The sequence below is a fragment of the Pipistrellus kuhlii genome, unplaced genomic scaffold, assembly GCF_014108245.1.
Source record: "Pipistrellus kuhlii isolate mPipKuh1 unplaced genomic scaffold, mPipKuh1.p scaffold_m20_p_1, whole genome shotgun sequence".
Lineage (NCBI taxonomy): Eukaryota > Metazoa > Chordata > Mammalia > Chiroptera > Vespertilionidae > Pipistrellus > Pipistrellus kuhlii.
Window position 1 is genome coordinate 149360198 of NW_023425404.1, and position 14185 is coordinate 149374382.

Sequence of the window (14185 nt, forward strand, 5' to 3'; positions counted from 1 at the left end):
AGCCAACATACATGCAAATATCTTCTTTAGATAACAGCTTGAGATTTTTCAAAGATCCTACATATTTACTCAGACTAAAGTTTAAATGTGCCTTCATGGAAAGTTCAATTTGCTAAAATGTATTTAGCTTATACTGTTGCACAACACTACTGAACTGTCACCAGAGAAGTTTGCACAGGTCATTAATTAGTACACAGCTGAACTTCCAAAATTGAATTTGATGACCCAACTTTTAACGTATTTAGTGAAAAGGGGGGAAAAAGAATATAGGAAAAATTCCAATTTCTCTCCAACTTCTGGCAATAACGACACAATATATCACTTATGGATCAGTTTATTTAAAGGAGACTACCAATTTCAGGATAGACTAGCCCAGAAATAAATGTTAGGTCCTGTGACATCACCACTATCCATCCAATGAAACGTATCTACAAAGAGAAGATCCACTGTCCTAGCCCAGTATACCTATATTTGCTAGTTAGATAACCCTCCTGAGCAATTTCATGTCCACAGTCTGTCATGAGGGATTTGTACATTATACAAGCATTCCACTTTTCTGTACCCATATTTCTAAAATGCCACCTACAAGACATTATCTGAATCTAAAGTAAAATCCAAATACAAGTCATCTCTTCTATATTTAATATCCCATTTTCAGCAGTCTATTTATTGCACAAGCTATTTGTGGGCCAGATATAAATGACAGTGTTATAGTACCAATATTTTTATTCATGTGTATGGAAATGTAATGAGTGTTAACACTTCAAATAATCTGGTTTTATTTAGTGAACACTCACTGGTATGGAACGCCTCACTTCTGAAACACTTTTTCTTCATAAAATTTCCATTTAAGAGTTTGATAAGATTTATTTTAGCCTACTAATTTTCTAAAGGTTATTAAATCTTATAGTTTGAGTCAACAACCATTTATTTTAGAATAAATTTATTGATAATAACTTTATATAATTTACTCCCGATATTTGATGTTACAAATTTTAGGGTCTTTGAGGTATGCAGGATCCTTGTATGTAACTGGCATAAATCCTGTAAAGAGACAATTAAGTTCTTCACAAAAGAGAACAGCCAAAATAGATAAGCCCAAATAATTTTTCAGATTCTCTTACCCATTATTTGTGCTCTCTTAATAGCTTTTGTGATTTCTTTTTGTTTCTTCCCACAAAGACCTGTTTAAAAAAAAAAAAAAATGCTTATTCATAAAAAAAATACCAATATTCAAAATGCATAACAATTAAGTCAAGGGAGGATGGGAAAACCTGTAAAGAACCCGACAGTAAATATCTTAAACTTTGCAGGCTGTACAGTCTCTGTTGTAACTCCTCAACTCTACTCTTAGTACACAAAGCAGCCAGCCATAGACATTACGTAAATTAAGCTATTTACAAAAATAAATGACAGATCCAATTTGGCCTATGAGAAATAGGCCTTTGTTTAAATAATAATCTAGGAGCGATTATAGAATACTCCAAAATACCAACCCAATTTTTTAAACCCAAATTTTCTCCATGTCAGGTTATGGCTACCTCTAGTATAAGACATATAAAATAGTACTTTTTGGACAAAGCTTTCTTAAATACTAAGCTTTCTAATAGTGATTTATATACTATTTGAAAATAAACATTTGCCAGTTCTCTTAAATAACAAAAGAAGATTTGTAAGTTGCTATAAGAAAAAACAAAATACCTGTTATGTGCCTTCCATGAATGCATCCAGTAAATGGAGAAATAAACTGGGACAAAAGCTGTTAGAGTTTTATTTGGAGAGGAAGAAAAAATTTATATTAGTACATGTATTATTCATTCTTGATTGTGTAAATTTCAAAAAGCATACCTCATGTTACCTTCAAGTAATGTAAAGGTTTATTAATAAATCTCAAACTTCATAAAATATGAAAAATACTATGTCTCCTATTGACAGATAATCTTTTTAAATAACTAAAGTTAACATCTCTTACCGAGTCTGTTCAAAATGTCTATACAACAAATTAATGAGCATATTGTTTCATCGCTAAACCTGTTTTCTTTTTTAAATGTTTTTTATTAATTTTAAAGGAAGAGAGAAATATCAATGTGAGAGAGAAACACCCATGAATGGCTCCTGCATGCCTCCTACTGGGTATCAAGAATACAAGCAAACATGTGCCCTAGCTGGGAATTAAACCAGTACTCTTTGGTGCATGGAATAATGCTCAACCAAGTGAACCACATCAGCTAGGGCTAAAGGTGTTTTCTTGTTTATACAGATCCTTTTCTAAACTACTCCTGTGTACAATGAAATACTAAATATTTCACCTATCATGATAGACTGTAACATAATACCAGACTATATTGAGGTTTGTTGGGTTTTGTGTGTGTGTGTGTGTGTTTAATATATTTTATTGATTTTTTACAGAGAGGAAGGGAAAGAGATAGAGAGCCAGAAACGTCAATAAGAGAAACATCGAGCCGAAACCGGTTTGGCTCAATGGATAGATAGAGCGTCGGCTTGGGGACTGAAGGGTCCCGGGTTCGATTCCGGTCAAGGGCATGTACCTTGGTTGCGGGCATATCCCCAGTAGGGGGTGTGCAAGAGGCAGCTGATCGATGACTCTCTCTCATCGATGTTTCTAACTATCTCTCTCCCTTCCTCTCTGTACAAAATCAATAAAATATATTAAAAAAAAAAAAAGAGAGAAACATCGAATAGCCACCTCCTGCACACCCCCCACCAGGGATGTGCCCGCAACCAACGTACATGCCCTTGACCGGAATCGAACCCGGGACCTTTCAGTCCGCAGACCGATGCTGTACCACTGAGCCAAACCAGTTTCGGCTATGTTGAGGTCTTTAAGAGATATAGGTACATCAGGCCATTTGTATAATTTTGTTTCATAAATTTAAATTCTTTAGCACTTTCCAAGTGCCAGGCAGTGTTTTGGGCATAATCCTCATGTTGTATTTATTTTTATTTTTTTATTGTTATGACTGTTATCTATACTAATAAAGGGGTAATATGCAAATTGATCACAACACCCTCACAGTAACAACTGAACAGCAGTTGCATGGGGCGACCAGGCCTGCAGGGGGGATCAGTGAGAGGTGATCAGGCCAGCAGGGGGGGCAGTGAGGGGCAGGGGCGATCAGGCCAGCAGGGGGGGCAGTGAGGGGCAATCAGGCCAGCAGAGCGGGACAGTGAGGGGTGACCAGGCCAGGAGAGGGGGCAGTTGGGGGTGACCCGGCTGGAAGGCAGAGGCGGTTAGGGGTGATCAGGCAGTCGGGGAGAAGGGGGGGGAGTTAGGGGTAATCAGGCAGGTAGGCAGGTAAGCAGTTAGGAGCCAGTAGTCCCAGATTGTGAGTGGGATGTCCAACTGCCAGTTTGGGCCCAATCCCAGGGACATCTCCCCAGGGGTCCCGGATTGGAGAGGGTCCAGGCTGAACTGAGGGGACCTCCCCACACCCCTCTCCCCCTTGCATGAATTTCATACCCCGGACCTCTAGTTGTTGTTTTTTTTTTGTTTTTTTTTTAATAATTCTTTATTGTTGAAAGTATTACATATGTCCCCTTTCCTAATATGTACATTTAAAATTTTTCTTGGTTTTTCTCCATAAAAGGAAGCTATCACTTTATATTATTGTGAGTATACTTAACTCCAACATCAATCTCTACCCCAGATTTGCCACTTAACTTGCTCAGAGCTATAAAACAGATAAAGTTGTATTTGAAACAGTGATTTTGGTGGTGAGGTAGAGAGATCAACTTCTTCCAAACTATTCACCTCCATCAACTGAGAATTACTGCCATTGTGAGCTATTATTAGAATAAAATAGAGATGCTTTATACATAGAAATATAACCAGATTTGGGATAATGATGTTGCTAAAACAGTTGCCCCTCCATAAAGCCTGTTATAAAACTGAGTTGATTTCCTTTAGTTAGGAGTAATAAAAAAGCAAAACCCTAGAGTCAAATATAGTGAAGTACAAACATCTCACCTGTACATTCTTATAATCTACACGTTTTCCACACAAGACACACTTTTTAAGAGGCTCCTTATAAGGATTTTCTATTGGAACAGGCTAGGAAAAAGGGAAAAGAATCTTAAGAAATTTAATGCATTAATTTTGAATCTAAAAAACTAAACCTTAAGGCTACCACATTTAAATCTCTCCAAAGAATTAGTTCTGCCTTTCTTACTGTGAAGAGGAATACAACATGTTGGCTTGTAAAAGAAAAAACAAGTACTTCTGAAAAGGATTCACCATTATAAAGATTTCAGTATGCTTTTCCATAGTTTGTACAAATGTTTTATTTTGGCTTAGTTTGGTTAAGGAGGAGTTAAGTCATGGATTCTAGGATAAAATACAGTCTTTGGAGAAAAAGAGGCTTATGGGAGAAACAAAATTAATTCTGTACTTAGTAATTCTCTCCTCAGATGTTCTGCCCAAGTGACTAAAAATTCTTAAGATTTAAATTAAGAAAATCTAATAGCACAATAGGTGTCATATGTAATGTCTAAATCCATCCCCATATTTATCAGATGTTTTATCATTATTGTTGTTTTAAAAAAAACAATGCCCCATAGCTTACTCTAATATAAGGTCCTTTGACTACCATTTTATGGCTCCAGACTGCTTTATAAATTTGTGTCCGCCTTTGGATTTCCTTTCTTCACTAACTATAATTCTTCTGTCACAATGCCTCCCTCCTACATGAGTATAAGCAACTCCAGTCTAGAGATTCTTAATCTAGAAATGGCTTGAAAGTCCCCAAACTCCTGTAGTTGTATGTAAAATTTCAAATGAGTGGACTGTGTGCCTTTTTGTTTGTTTTTTAAATATGTAGATTTTTTAAAATTCTTGATTTTAGAGAGGGAGGGAGGGACAGATACATTAATGATGGTAGAGAATCACTGATAGCTGCTTCCCCTACTAGGGATGGAGACTGCCACCCGATCATGCCCTGAACCGTGATCTCCTGGTTCACAGGTCCACACTCAAACCACTGACCCACATCAGCCGGGCAAGCGTGCTTTTTCTGAGAAAACCCATAGCTTTAATTAGTGTCTAGGTGGGGTTTATAACCTAAAAAGGAGCTCTAGTAATTTCCTTCACTCTCTTGAGATAGTTTATGAATCGAATGATTCCGATAGATGCTCAGGAGGACTAGAGTTCTTTGTTTTTTCCAAGTCCTCAAATGTTCTTAAACCAATTTACATTCAGCTCACATGTAATGACTGACTATATTCCTTCCCTACACTGTACTATGTGCTTTGTATGGTCTGATTAGTATCAAATTATCTTTGCAAGTAGGAAGAAAACCTATACTGCCAAGTCTAACCCTAGAACTTAAATCCTATAAAAAATACATCTACAGAATAGAAGAAATTACATTTAATATCCTCGTATGAAACTTTAATTTTGATCTCTCATTTATTAAGACAACCGCCCTCCAAAATTGATAATGGGACAATTGTAAAATCGAATTTGAAATGGGGAAGAGAGCCAACCTGTAAGCAAGCTTTGTATATAATGCCTTTGTTAGATTATATGCAATTATTCCATCCACCCAAACAACCTTTTTAAATTCCCAAAGCACATATACTTAAATTTAAGATCTAGGAAGAAAAAATATGGTATTACAGAAGCTATAATTTTTTTTTTAATTTTATTGATTTTTAGAGAGAGGAAGGGAGAAAGAGATGATCGATGATCATCAGTTTCCTCCCACATGTGCCCAGACTGAGGCTAGAAACCACAACCTGGGTATGTGCCCTGCGGGGAATCGAACCCACCACCTTTTGGTGTACAGGACTATGCTCCAACCAACTGAGCCATATCAACCAGGGCAGAAGCCATGCTTCTTTCTAGAAATCTAGGCATTCTCTTCCAAACTCAAGTGACTACTCATCAATGAATTATAATTCTCAAACTCAGACTAATGATTATTGATTGTATTATCCCCCTGTTGAACTCTATTTGAAAAGCTAAAATATAAGAATTTGGTCATATTTGCAAATGCCTTAAAAAAGGGAAGAAAACAATTCTTACCAGGTCCTCATTGCTGGCTACCTGTTTATACTGTGAACAACTTCTCCACAGCACTGCAAGTAAACAGAAACAGCAACAAACCAATTCTTTTTGTTAGCTGAGGAGCTAAGTTTATATTGCTTTATGGGGGCGAGATGAGTCAAGGGACATAAGATCAAGGGACACCTGAATTAAAAGGTAGGTTTTCTACTCATTATACTCACAATGATTGGACAAAAACCTTTAGATTTGAAGCAGAGTGAGACTTAATATGGATGTGCCTTCCAGGGCTTTGGAAAAAGGGTATATATACCCTTTCTCCAGCCACACAATCTCTCATCTGCTCTCTGCAATATTTGTTTTCCCTTCACCCCACGGTTAGAAACAGATTTTTAATGCAAATACTTGGGGAAGAAGCAACAGAGGAAAAATGTGTAACAGACCCCTTACATATAATTTATTGATAGAGAAGCACATAAAAGATGCAAGTACAAAAACTGTAGATTCGAGGGCCTCTCACAATTTCGCCCTGAGTTGGGACTTCAGACATCTGGAATTTGCTGCCAGGTGACTGGAGATGTCCCTTCCTTACCAAGTGTACCCCGAGGTCTCAGGCATAATCGCAGTCCCTGTCTCTTTAATAATCACCCATTAGTCTCCTCGTATGTTAAAAAAATAAAATAAAGTGTACTGGAAGGCACCTCACGTCCCTTTCAACTTTAACATCCTAGTCATGGGCCATTACAGATTCCCACTTAGGAAAAGGTGGCCAGACGTCCCGATTTTTAACAATGTGTCCCGCGGCGTTTTAAAAAAGTACCGATTTTGTTCAAAAACCGGGACTTTTTTAAAACGCCGCGGGACGCGGGGCAACTTGTTAAAAATCGGGACGTCTGGTCACCTTAACTTAGGAGAAACGTCCATCGCCCGGAAAACGGCACAGACCCAACGAGGGCTGGGGCGGCGGCTGCAGCGCTACCGCGAAGCAGAAGATGAGAGACTTTACCCGCTCGACAGCTGACAGCCGCCGTTAGGAAGCTCACAACCTTTCTCCTCCCCGGCCCACTGCAAACAGCAACCACAGAAGCCATGGTCCCGCGGTCCTCTCTTCCCCTCCTCCTCCGAAGCAGTCCGCACGAGTCCCTTCCGGCGCTCCCGGCGTAGCCCGAGGACTCGCGCCAAAGGTTCCGCGAGCTAACGCCGGGCCGGAGACCGGTGTTCACTGCGTCTGCGCAGAACCTTTACGCGCCCAAACGGGCCGCGCCGCCAGCCCGCGACACCTACCATAGGACAACCGGAAGTTGAGCTGCCACGCTTGTGCCTCCACTTCCGGACAGAGAGTAACTCACCTGTGGTCTTTACCAAAGGTGGATGGAGGGAGAGGCGAGTGTCCTCGGCCTCTGTCGCTACTGCCGCTCTGTCCTCCGTTCACCCCTCCTCCGGGGCTTGGCGACTGGGTCCCCGGGGACGTCCCTCGGGCGGAGCCCGCGGCCCCTGCCATGGATGAGGGCACTTCCCGCATCCGCCGGCGGGTGTCTGTCCGCAAAAGGAACCGGCCGAGCCTAGAAATCCTTTTTGCCGCCCCCACCGCGGACGAGCTCAAGCCGAGCGATGACCAGAAGGAGGAGGAGGAGGAGGAAGAGGAGATGGCAGCTGGAAGCCCTCGACGGAAAGCTGTGGGCGTACCGCCGGCCGAGGTACAGCCCCATCAGATTCCCCCCTAGTTCCTCGACCTGTGTCCCTCCTTAGGGGCCCAGGTCTCCTGCTGCGCACACCCCCTGAGAGGAGTGGGGGATCGGCTACAGAAGGCATGGGATTGGGAACTTTGAAATATTGGCAGCGTCCTTGTCAGGTGCAAGCAATCGACTAGTTGTCCACTAGTCTTCCTGTGCTTACCTCAGTTCTGTTATTGTTAATTCTCACTTGTGAGGTATTGCCTTATCCCCGTTTTTATGTAGATGTGAAACGCAGACCCTGGACACACAAAAGTTGTTCACGCAGCAGATAAGTGGCTTGACAGACGCAGAGTTAGACTTCAAAGTTACTGCTGCTTCTGCTGGTCCAATAAAATCTACCAATTATGAAGAGCAGACGAATTATATGCTGGGTACTTTCTTAAGCTAGTTACATTTTCAGCTGAAGTCAGGCCCCAAGAAGTTAAGAAATGACACTTCTGGCTCCGAGTCCTCTGTTTTTAATCACTACACTGTATTGACACCTCTTCTGTTCAGTAGGCCACTGTAAGTCAGTGTGCAGACGCTCCCTCTCAATTCCAGATTTCTAGGGACAGTCTTGGGGTGTCCAGGAATACAAGCATGATTTTGTTAAAGGCCACTCTCTTGATTAGAGTCTGGGAGGGCAGGGTAGTGCAGTATCAGGACTTCCAGTCAAATGACATCCCAATAGATGTCTACCAGCCTTGCTACCTACTACTTGAAGGATTTCATGTTGGCTTAAGAATTAGGATCCCCGCATCATTATGCACCAAGAGTGTAGGTTAGGCAAGTTGCTTACCCTCTAGGCCTCCATGTCACAATCTGTAAAATGGGATGATAATATATATTTCACAGGGTGATTTACATTTAGTCTGTGACCTGTATGTGACCATTAGATACTTGGTTTAGCCCTAGGCTGGAACTTTTATTAAAGCTAGAACTGACCATAAATATTTTTGTTTTCTTTCCAGAATAATGATAGTGAAGAGGACATGTTTGGTGACTATGATAGCTTTGCTGAAAATTCTCTTATAGCTCAAGTTGATGACCTGGAACAAAAATATATGCAACTTCCTGAAAATAGGAAGCATGATACAGACCTTGCCACCGAAGATCTTTGTTCAGAAAACATCAGAAATAACCAGCTCAGCATCACTACTATAGGCAGCTTTACTGAATTAAAAACAGATGAGCACACAAAAAAACAGAGTGGCCATGAAGATGTCTCTATTAAACCTGGAGCTGATCTTTTGTATGAATTGCCTTCTTCACAGGTTTTATACTTTGAAAATTTGCAGAACTCTTCAAATGAATTCGGCAATCAGTCTACTAAAGAGCGGGATTGGAACTCATCCTCTCACAAAACTATAAATGAAGAATTGCCCCAAAATAGTATAGAGCAACCCCAGCAAAATGATGAATTCTCTTCTAAAGACAGAACTAGTTCAGATGTGAATAGGAGAAAAAGTCTTAAAGATCATCTAAAAAGTGCCATGACTGTCAATGCAAAGGCCCAAATACCAATATTTTCTAGGACTAAACAGCTCAAAGAGACTCACCTGTCTGAAGAAATTAATGTTGCTAAGAAAACAATTGAGTCATCATCAGATGATGTTGGTCCTTTTTATTCATTACCCAGCAAAGTGAGAGACCTTTATGTTCAGTTAAAAGGAATTGAAAAATTATATGGTAATGCATTTTGCTGGAATGAAAAAAATTTTGCCACCATTACCATAGTATTAGTGCAAATGAATAGAAAGGATATCCTTCCGTGGTCATACATTGCATCTTAAAAACAAATCAAAGTGTCAATCCTCTCAACCTATCCCAATTGTGCTGCTGCTGATCCTCTTTCTTCTTTCCTTCCCTTTGTGGTCACACTTCTCAAACTTATTATCCTTGCTGTCTCCCTTTCTTCGCCTCAAATAATTCCCAACCCAATCCAACTCTGAGTTCTTTGTGCTCACTTAAGATATAATGATTAGTTGTCTAAACCCAATAATACTGACTTCTTAGTAGCTTGCCTGATAGTTGACCAGATCCTTTTTGAAATACTTCTTTCTTGATTTCTTGACATCCCACTCCTGTTTTGTTTTGGTTTTCTAACTGTCCAGCTGCTCCTCATTTTTCTTAGCTGGTTCTTCCTTGGCTGGCTCAATCTTCTATACCAAAGCTTGAATTTCTTTGAATACTGAGATGGCTTGAGTGAAAGGTAGTAGTAGTAATACCACTGATTAAAACTAAACATCTTTTTAAAAAATCTATTTTATTGATTTTTTACAGAGAGGAAGAGAGGGATAGAAACATTGATGAGAGAGAATCATCAATCAGCTGCCCCTCGCACACCCCTCCACTGAGAACGTGCCTGCAACCAAGGTACATGCCCTTGACCAGAATCAAACTCTGGACCCTCCAGTCCACAGGCCAACACTCTATCCACTTAGCCAAACCAGTTTCTGCAAAACTAAACATCTTTAAAGATGGCTGAAAAGACTTTAGTGCAAAGAATATTAATGTCTCATGTAATGTTTTTAAAAAATCCTAGATTCTTGCCTATCTTTCAGATATGTGTTATTTTAGACAAAGAAGGCATAGTTGCTGCCATTCTGGAAGATTAGCCTATCAACCAATCACTACATAAGTATTTATGAAATTTCTATGTTAGTGCCTTAAGAACAATATTAAAACATGGTTTCTCGGGAAGAAGACAGATTCAAGAAATAGGACTACAAGGAAAAAAGTCTAATATAATAAATCCTAAATTGTGAGATTTGTAGTTAAGAGCTAATGGTGTGTATTGCTCTTAAAGGGTATATTAACTTTCCTTTGTTTTTCTCCTAGCACCTTGTCGTTTGTTTAAACTGCATCTCCTACCAGAATGAATACCCTGAGCACAGGGCTCTATCTAATTCACATTTTTCTTTTTTTTTAAAAAAACACATTCTATTGATTTTTTTAATAGAGAGGAAGAGAGAGGGATAGAGAGTTAGAAACATAGATGAGAGAATTATCAGCTGCCTCTTACACACCCCGCAACCAAGGTACATGTCGACTAGAATCGAACCCGGGACCTTTCAGTTCACAGGCTTATGCTCTATCCACTGAGCCAAACCAGTTTAGGCTAATTCACCTTTTTCTTATATAACTAGCACTATACCTGGTACATCCTGGTAGGTTCTTAACTGCTGGGTGTTGTTGGCCTATTTATTCCGGCCCTGTCACTTAAACAAGTTTAGTATGCTGAGCCTTAGTTTCTGATCTATTAAAAAGGGATGATGATGATGATGATAATAAAAGTAATTGTTTTACAGGTTATATTCTGTATGAAGGACATGCCAAATTAGACTTTAATAATGATAATCAGTAATTATATTAGTAGTTTTAAAGTATGAACTTTGGTAAATAACTTTTTAAATCTTCTTACTTGTAAACTTAGCTTAATGAATGACCAATTTAAAAAATAATTATGCGTGCTAAAGCAGTGATTCTCAAAGTGGAGTTCTTAGACCTCAGCATCAGCATTACCTATAAACTTGAAATGTACATTCAGGACCCAGATTGACCTCCTGAATCAGAACCTCTGGGGGTAAGCCTGTCAGTCTGCTTTAATAAGCCCTCCTGGGTATTCTGATGTGCCTAAAGTTTGAGAACCACTGAGCTAGAGAACCTCGACTTTATACAGGGGCTGGCAAAATATATGTTTACAGTTGCAATACAAATCCTATATAATAAAAGCAAATATACAAACCGACTGAACAGTGGAATGACAGGTCACTTTGATGCGCACTGAACACCAGGGAGGCAGACAGTCAATGCAGGAGCTGACCTCTGGTGGTCAGTGCACTCCCACAGGGGCCGTGCCACTCAGAAATCGGGCTCACAGCTATTGAATGCAATGGTGTTGGTGGCAGGAACCTCTCCTGCCTCCATGGCAGCGCTAAGGATGTCTAATTGACATGGGGAGCGGGCCTAAGCCACCATTTGGACATCCCCCGACGGCTCCCAGACAGAGGGCACAGGCCGGGCTGAGGGACATCCAGCCCCCAACTGCATCATTTTTGTGCTCCAGTCCTCTAGTAATACAATAATTTATAAATGATAATGCAAGAATAATCTGTTTTGTGCATTTAAAACAACCTACTTTTGCACATCCCATAGTGTAGTGGTTGCTTTTTTATTATGGAATTATTTGCTTGTTGTATTTTTGCATAAATATTGAGAAGTAAGTATAATTTATTTTAAACTTTTTAAAATTTTAAATATCATCTGAGGATATATTTTTTAATTGAGAGAGAGGGGGAGAGAGAAATATTTACCCGTTGCCTCCTGAAGACACCTGACCAGGGATGGAACCTGCAATCTGGGTTCTGACTAGGAATCAGATCACAACCTTTTGGTGTAGGGAACAAGCTCCAACCAACTGAGCCACTGGGCCAGGGCTATAATTTACTTTTATAATGTTTGAAGATAAAGAATATTCCTAAATATTTGTTATTTTGGTCATTTTATACTTTAAAAATCTGAGTTGGATAAAATGTAGCTATGGTCAAGTTGTATTATCGCACACAAACATCTGCAGATTGGTAACTAATGGGTAATTCCAGTCTGACTTTAAAAAAAACCATTTTTAAGTATTCAATTTAAGGACTTTTTAAAAATTGTGAATCTTTTTTCCTGAAATATTTTAAAGTTAAAAAAAGTACAGTTATTTGCAAATATTTGAGTATCACCAAAAATGCACAATAAGTCTTCTGTAATTGCCATTTATATATAACTATTTTAATACCTTTGTAATATATTCTATTTATCATTTTTAAATTTAACCATCTATTCCCTCATTTTCAAGATGCAAAGAATTACATCATATAATTGTGCAAAATTCATTCAACCTTTGCCCCCCAATGTCTTTTCTTTTTTGTTATATATAAACAATACCATGATGAGAACCCTGCACATAATCTTTATATACCTATTTATTTTTATGGGTGTAGAGTTCTAGAAGTATTACTAGTAATACTACTACAATAGATCAAAAACAACATGCAATTTTATTTTTGATACTGCTAAATTGCTTTCCCCAAAAATATTGTAGTAATTTATGCTTTCATAAACCATATATACTTTGCTCAGCTGGATTTTATATTAGTAGCCCTTTTATTTATTTTTGCGAAATCCAGTAGGTAACAGTTAAATATCTTTTTATGTATTTATTAATCATTTGCATTTCTCCCTACCGTGAAATGTTTTGAATATCTTTTCCCATTTTTCTAGCGATAAAACACTTGTGCACCATCTGAAAACTTCTGATGATCCACATTGTTAAATTATCCTACAAAGTAGTTATACTAGTTTCCACACCATGTTTTAAATCTGACATGACACTTTTCATGAATGCTACCTTGCTAACTTGGTGGAAACATTAGATGTGCCAATTACTAATCCATCTTTTATAGCTTAAACTACCAGTTTAAACTGACATTCAGGCCATTTCAAGTTCAGCTTCCCATGAAAGCTAAATAGTCCTTGGTTTGTACAAAGCCTCATACATTTTTTTCCTTCTCCTATTTCTCTAAGATGGTGTTTGGATGAGTGAAAAAGGGAAACTTACACAGTCTCCTTGCAGAAAAGGAGGAAAGCCTTAGAATTCACACAAATCATGTACTGTCCTCTGATGTCCCAGATGATACCTCTTGTCCAGCAGACACTGCCTGCCATGCTGAGATCTTAGACTTAAGTTTGCAGCCGGTGAGTAGGAGAGCTAGATGCTCATCCGACTGACCAGGCCTGAATTAGAATTAGACTCACTGGCTGTGCACATCACACATTGGGGATTTTTGACATTTAACATTAATGTATAGTTACATTTATTGTAAGAAAATTGCTACAAAATGTCAGATGTGATATTTTCTTAGAAAGTTTTCCAAGATTGAGACAAGGAAAATAATACTTTTGTTTTAATTCCACAGAATGGCAACATACTTGCTTAACCTTGAATTCTGTGCAAGAAAGAAAAAATTTAATATATTCCTTGCCAACTAGTGGTGGAAAAACCCTCGTGGCTGAGATTTTAATGCTACAAGAACTGCTTTGCCGGCGCAAAGATGTTTTAATGATTCTACCATATGTGGCAATTGTCCAAGAAAAGGTGTGATTTTTTTAAAAAACAAGTGGTATTTGCTAATGCTATTTTAACATTAAGTAACTTTTTATTGACTAAAAAGATTTTTATTAATGATGAGAAATTAATATTTTTAGAATGTTAAAAGCACTATGGAGTACTAAACTGAAAATCTTTTCTGAAATTAAACTGGTGAATTAAAATTTATTATAAATGTTCTGATATTTAGCTTGCTTTCAATTATTTTATCAAAGTAAGTTACTCTGATTTTTTAACATCAGAGGAGACAACTGAAATTGATTTTCTCGTTTATTATGTAGTTTAAAACTT

General features: G+C 38.6%; 2 protein-coding genes across 5 annotated transcripts in view; one reads left to right on the forward strand and one right to left on the reverse strand.

Annotated features, from left to right (window-relative positions):
- Window positions 1-936: 936 nt before the first annotated feature.
- On the reverse strand, window positions 937-7218 carry MRPS18C (mitochondrial ribosomal protein S18C). The gene is made up of 6 exons (XM_036412467.2): window positions 7029-7218; window positions 6044-6096; window positions 3989-4072; window positions 1702-1759; window positions 1125-1184; window positions 937-1044 (listed from the first exon to the last, which is right to left on the reverse strand). Exons 1-6 carry the CDS (start codon window positions 7111-7113, stop codon window positions 968-970), a joined length of 417 nt encoding a protein of 138 aa, XP_036268360.1. The 5' UTR covers window positions 7114-7218; the 3' UTR covers window positions 937-967.
- An 80-nt stretch (window positions 7219-7298) lies between these two features.
- Window positions 7299-14185, forward strand: part of HELQ (helicase, POLQ like) — a 41102-nt gene continuing 34215 nt past the window's right edge. For all 4 annotated transcript variants that reach the window (XM_036411924.2, XM_036411949.2, XM_036411939.2 and 1 more), the window contains exons 1-3: window positions 7299-7719; window positions 8709-9426; window positions 13704-13882. In XM_036411924.2, coding sequence (XP_036267817.1) covers window positions 7522-7719; window positions 8709-9426; window positions 13704-13882 — 1095 coding nt within the window. In that variant the 5' untranslated portion in view covers window positions 7299-7521. The remainder of the gene's footprint in view (window positions 7720-8708; window positions 9427-13703; window positions 13883-14185) is intronic.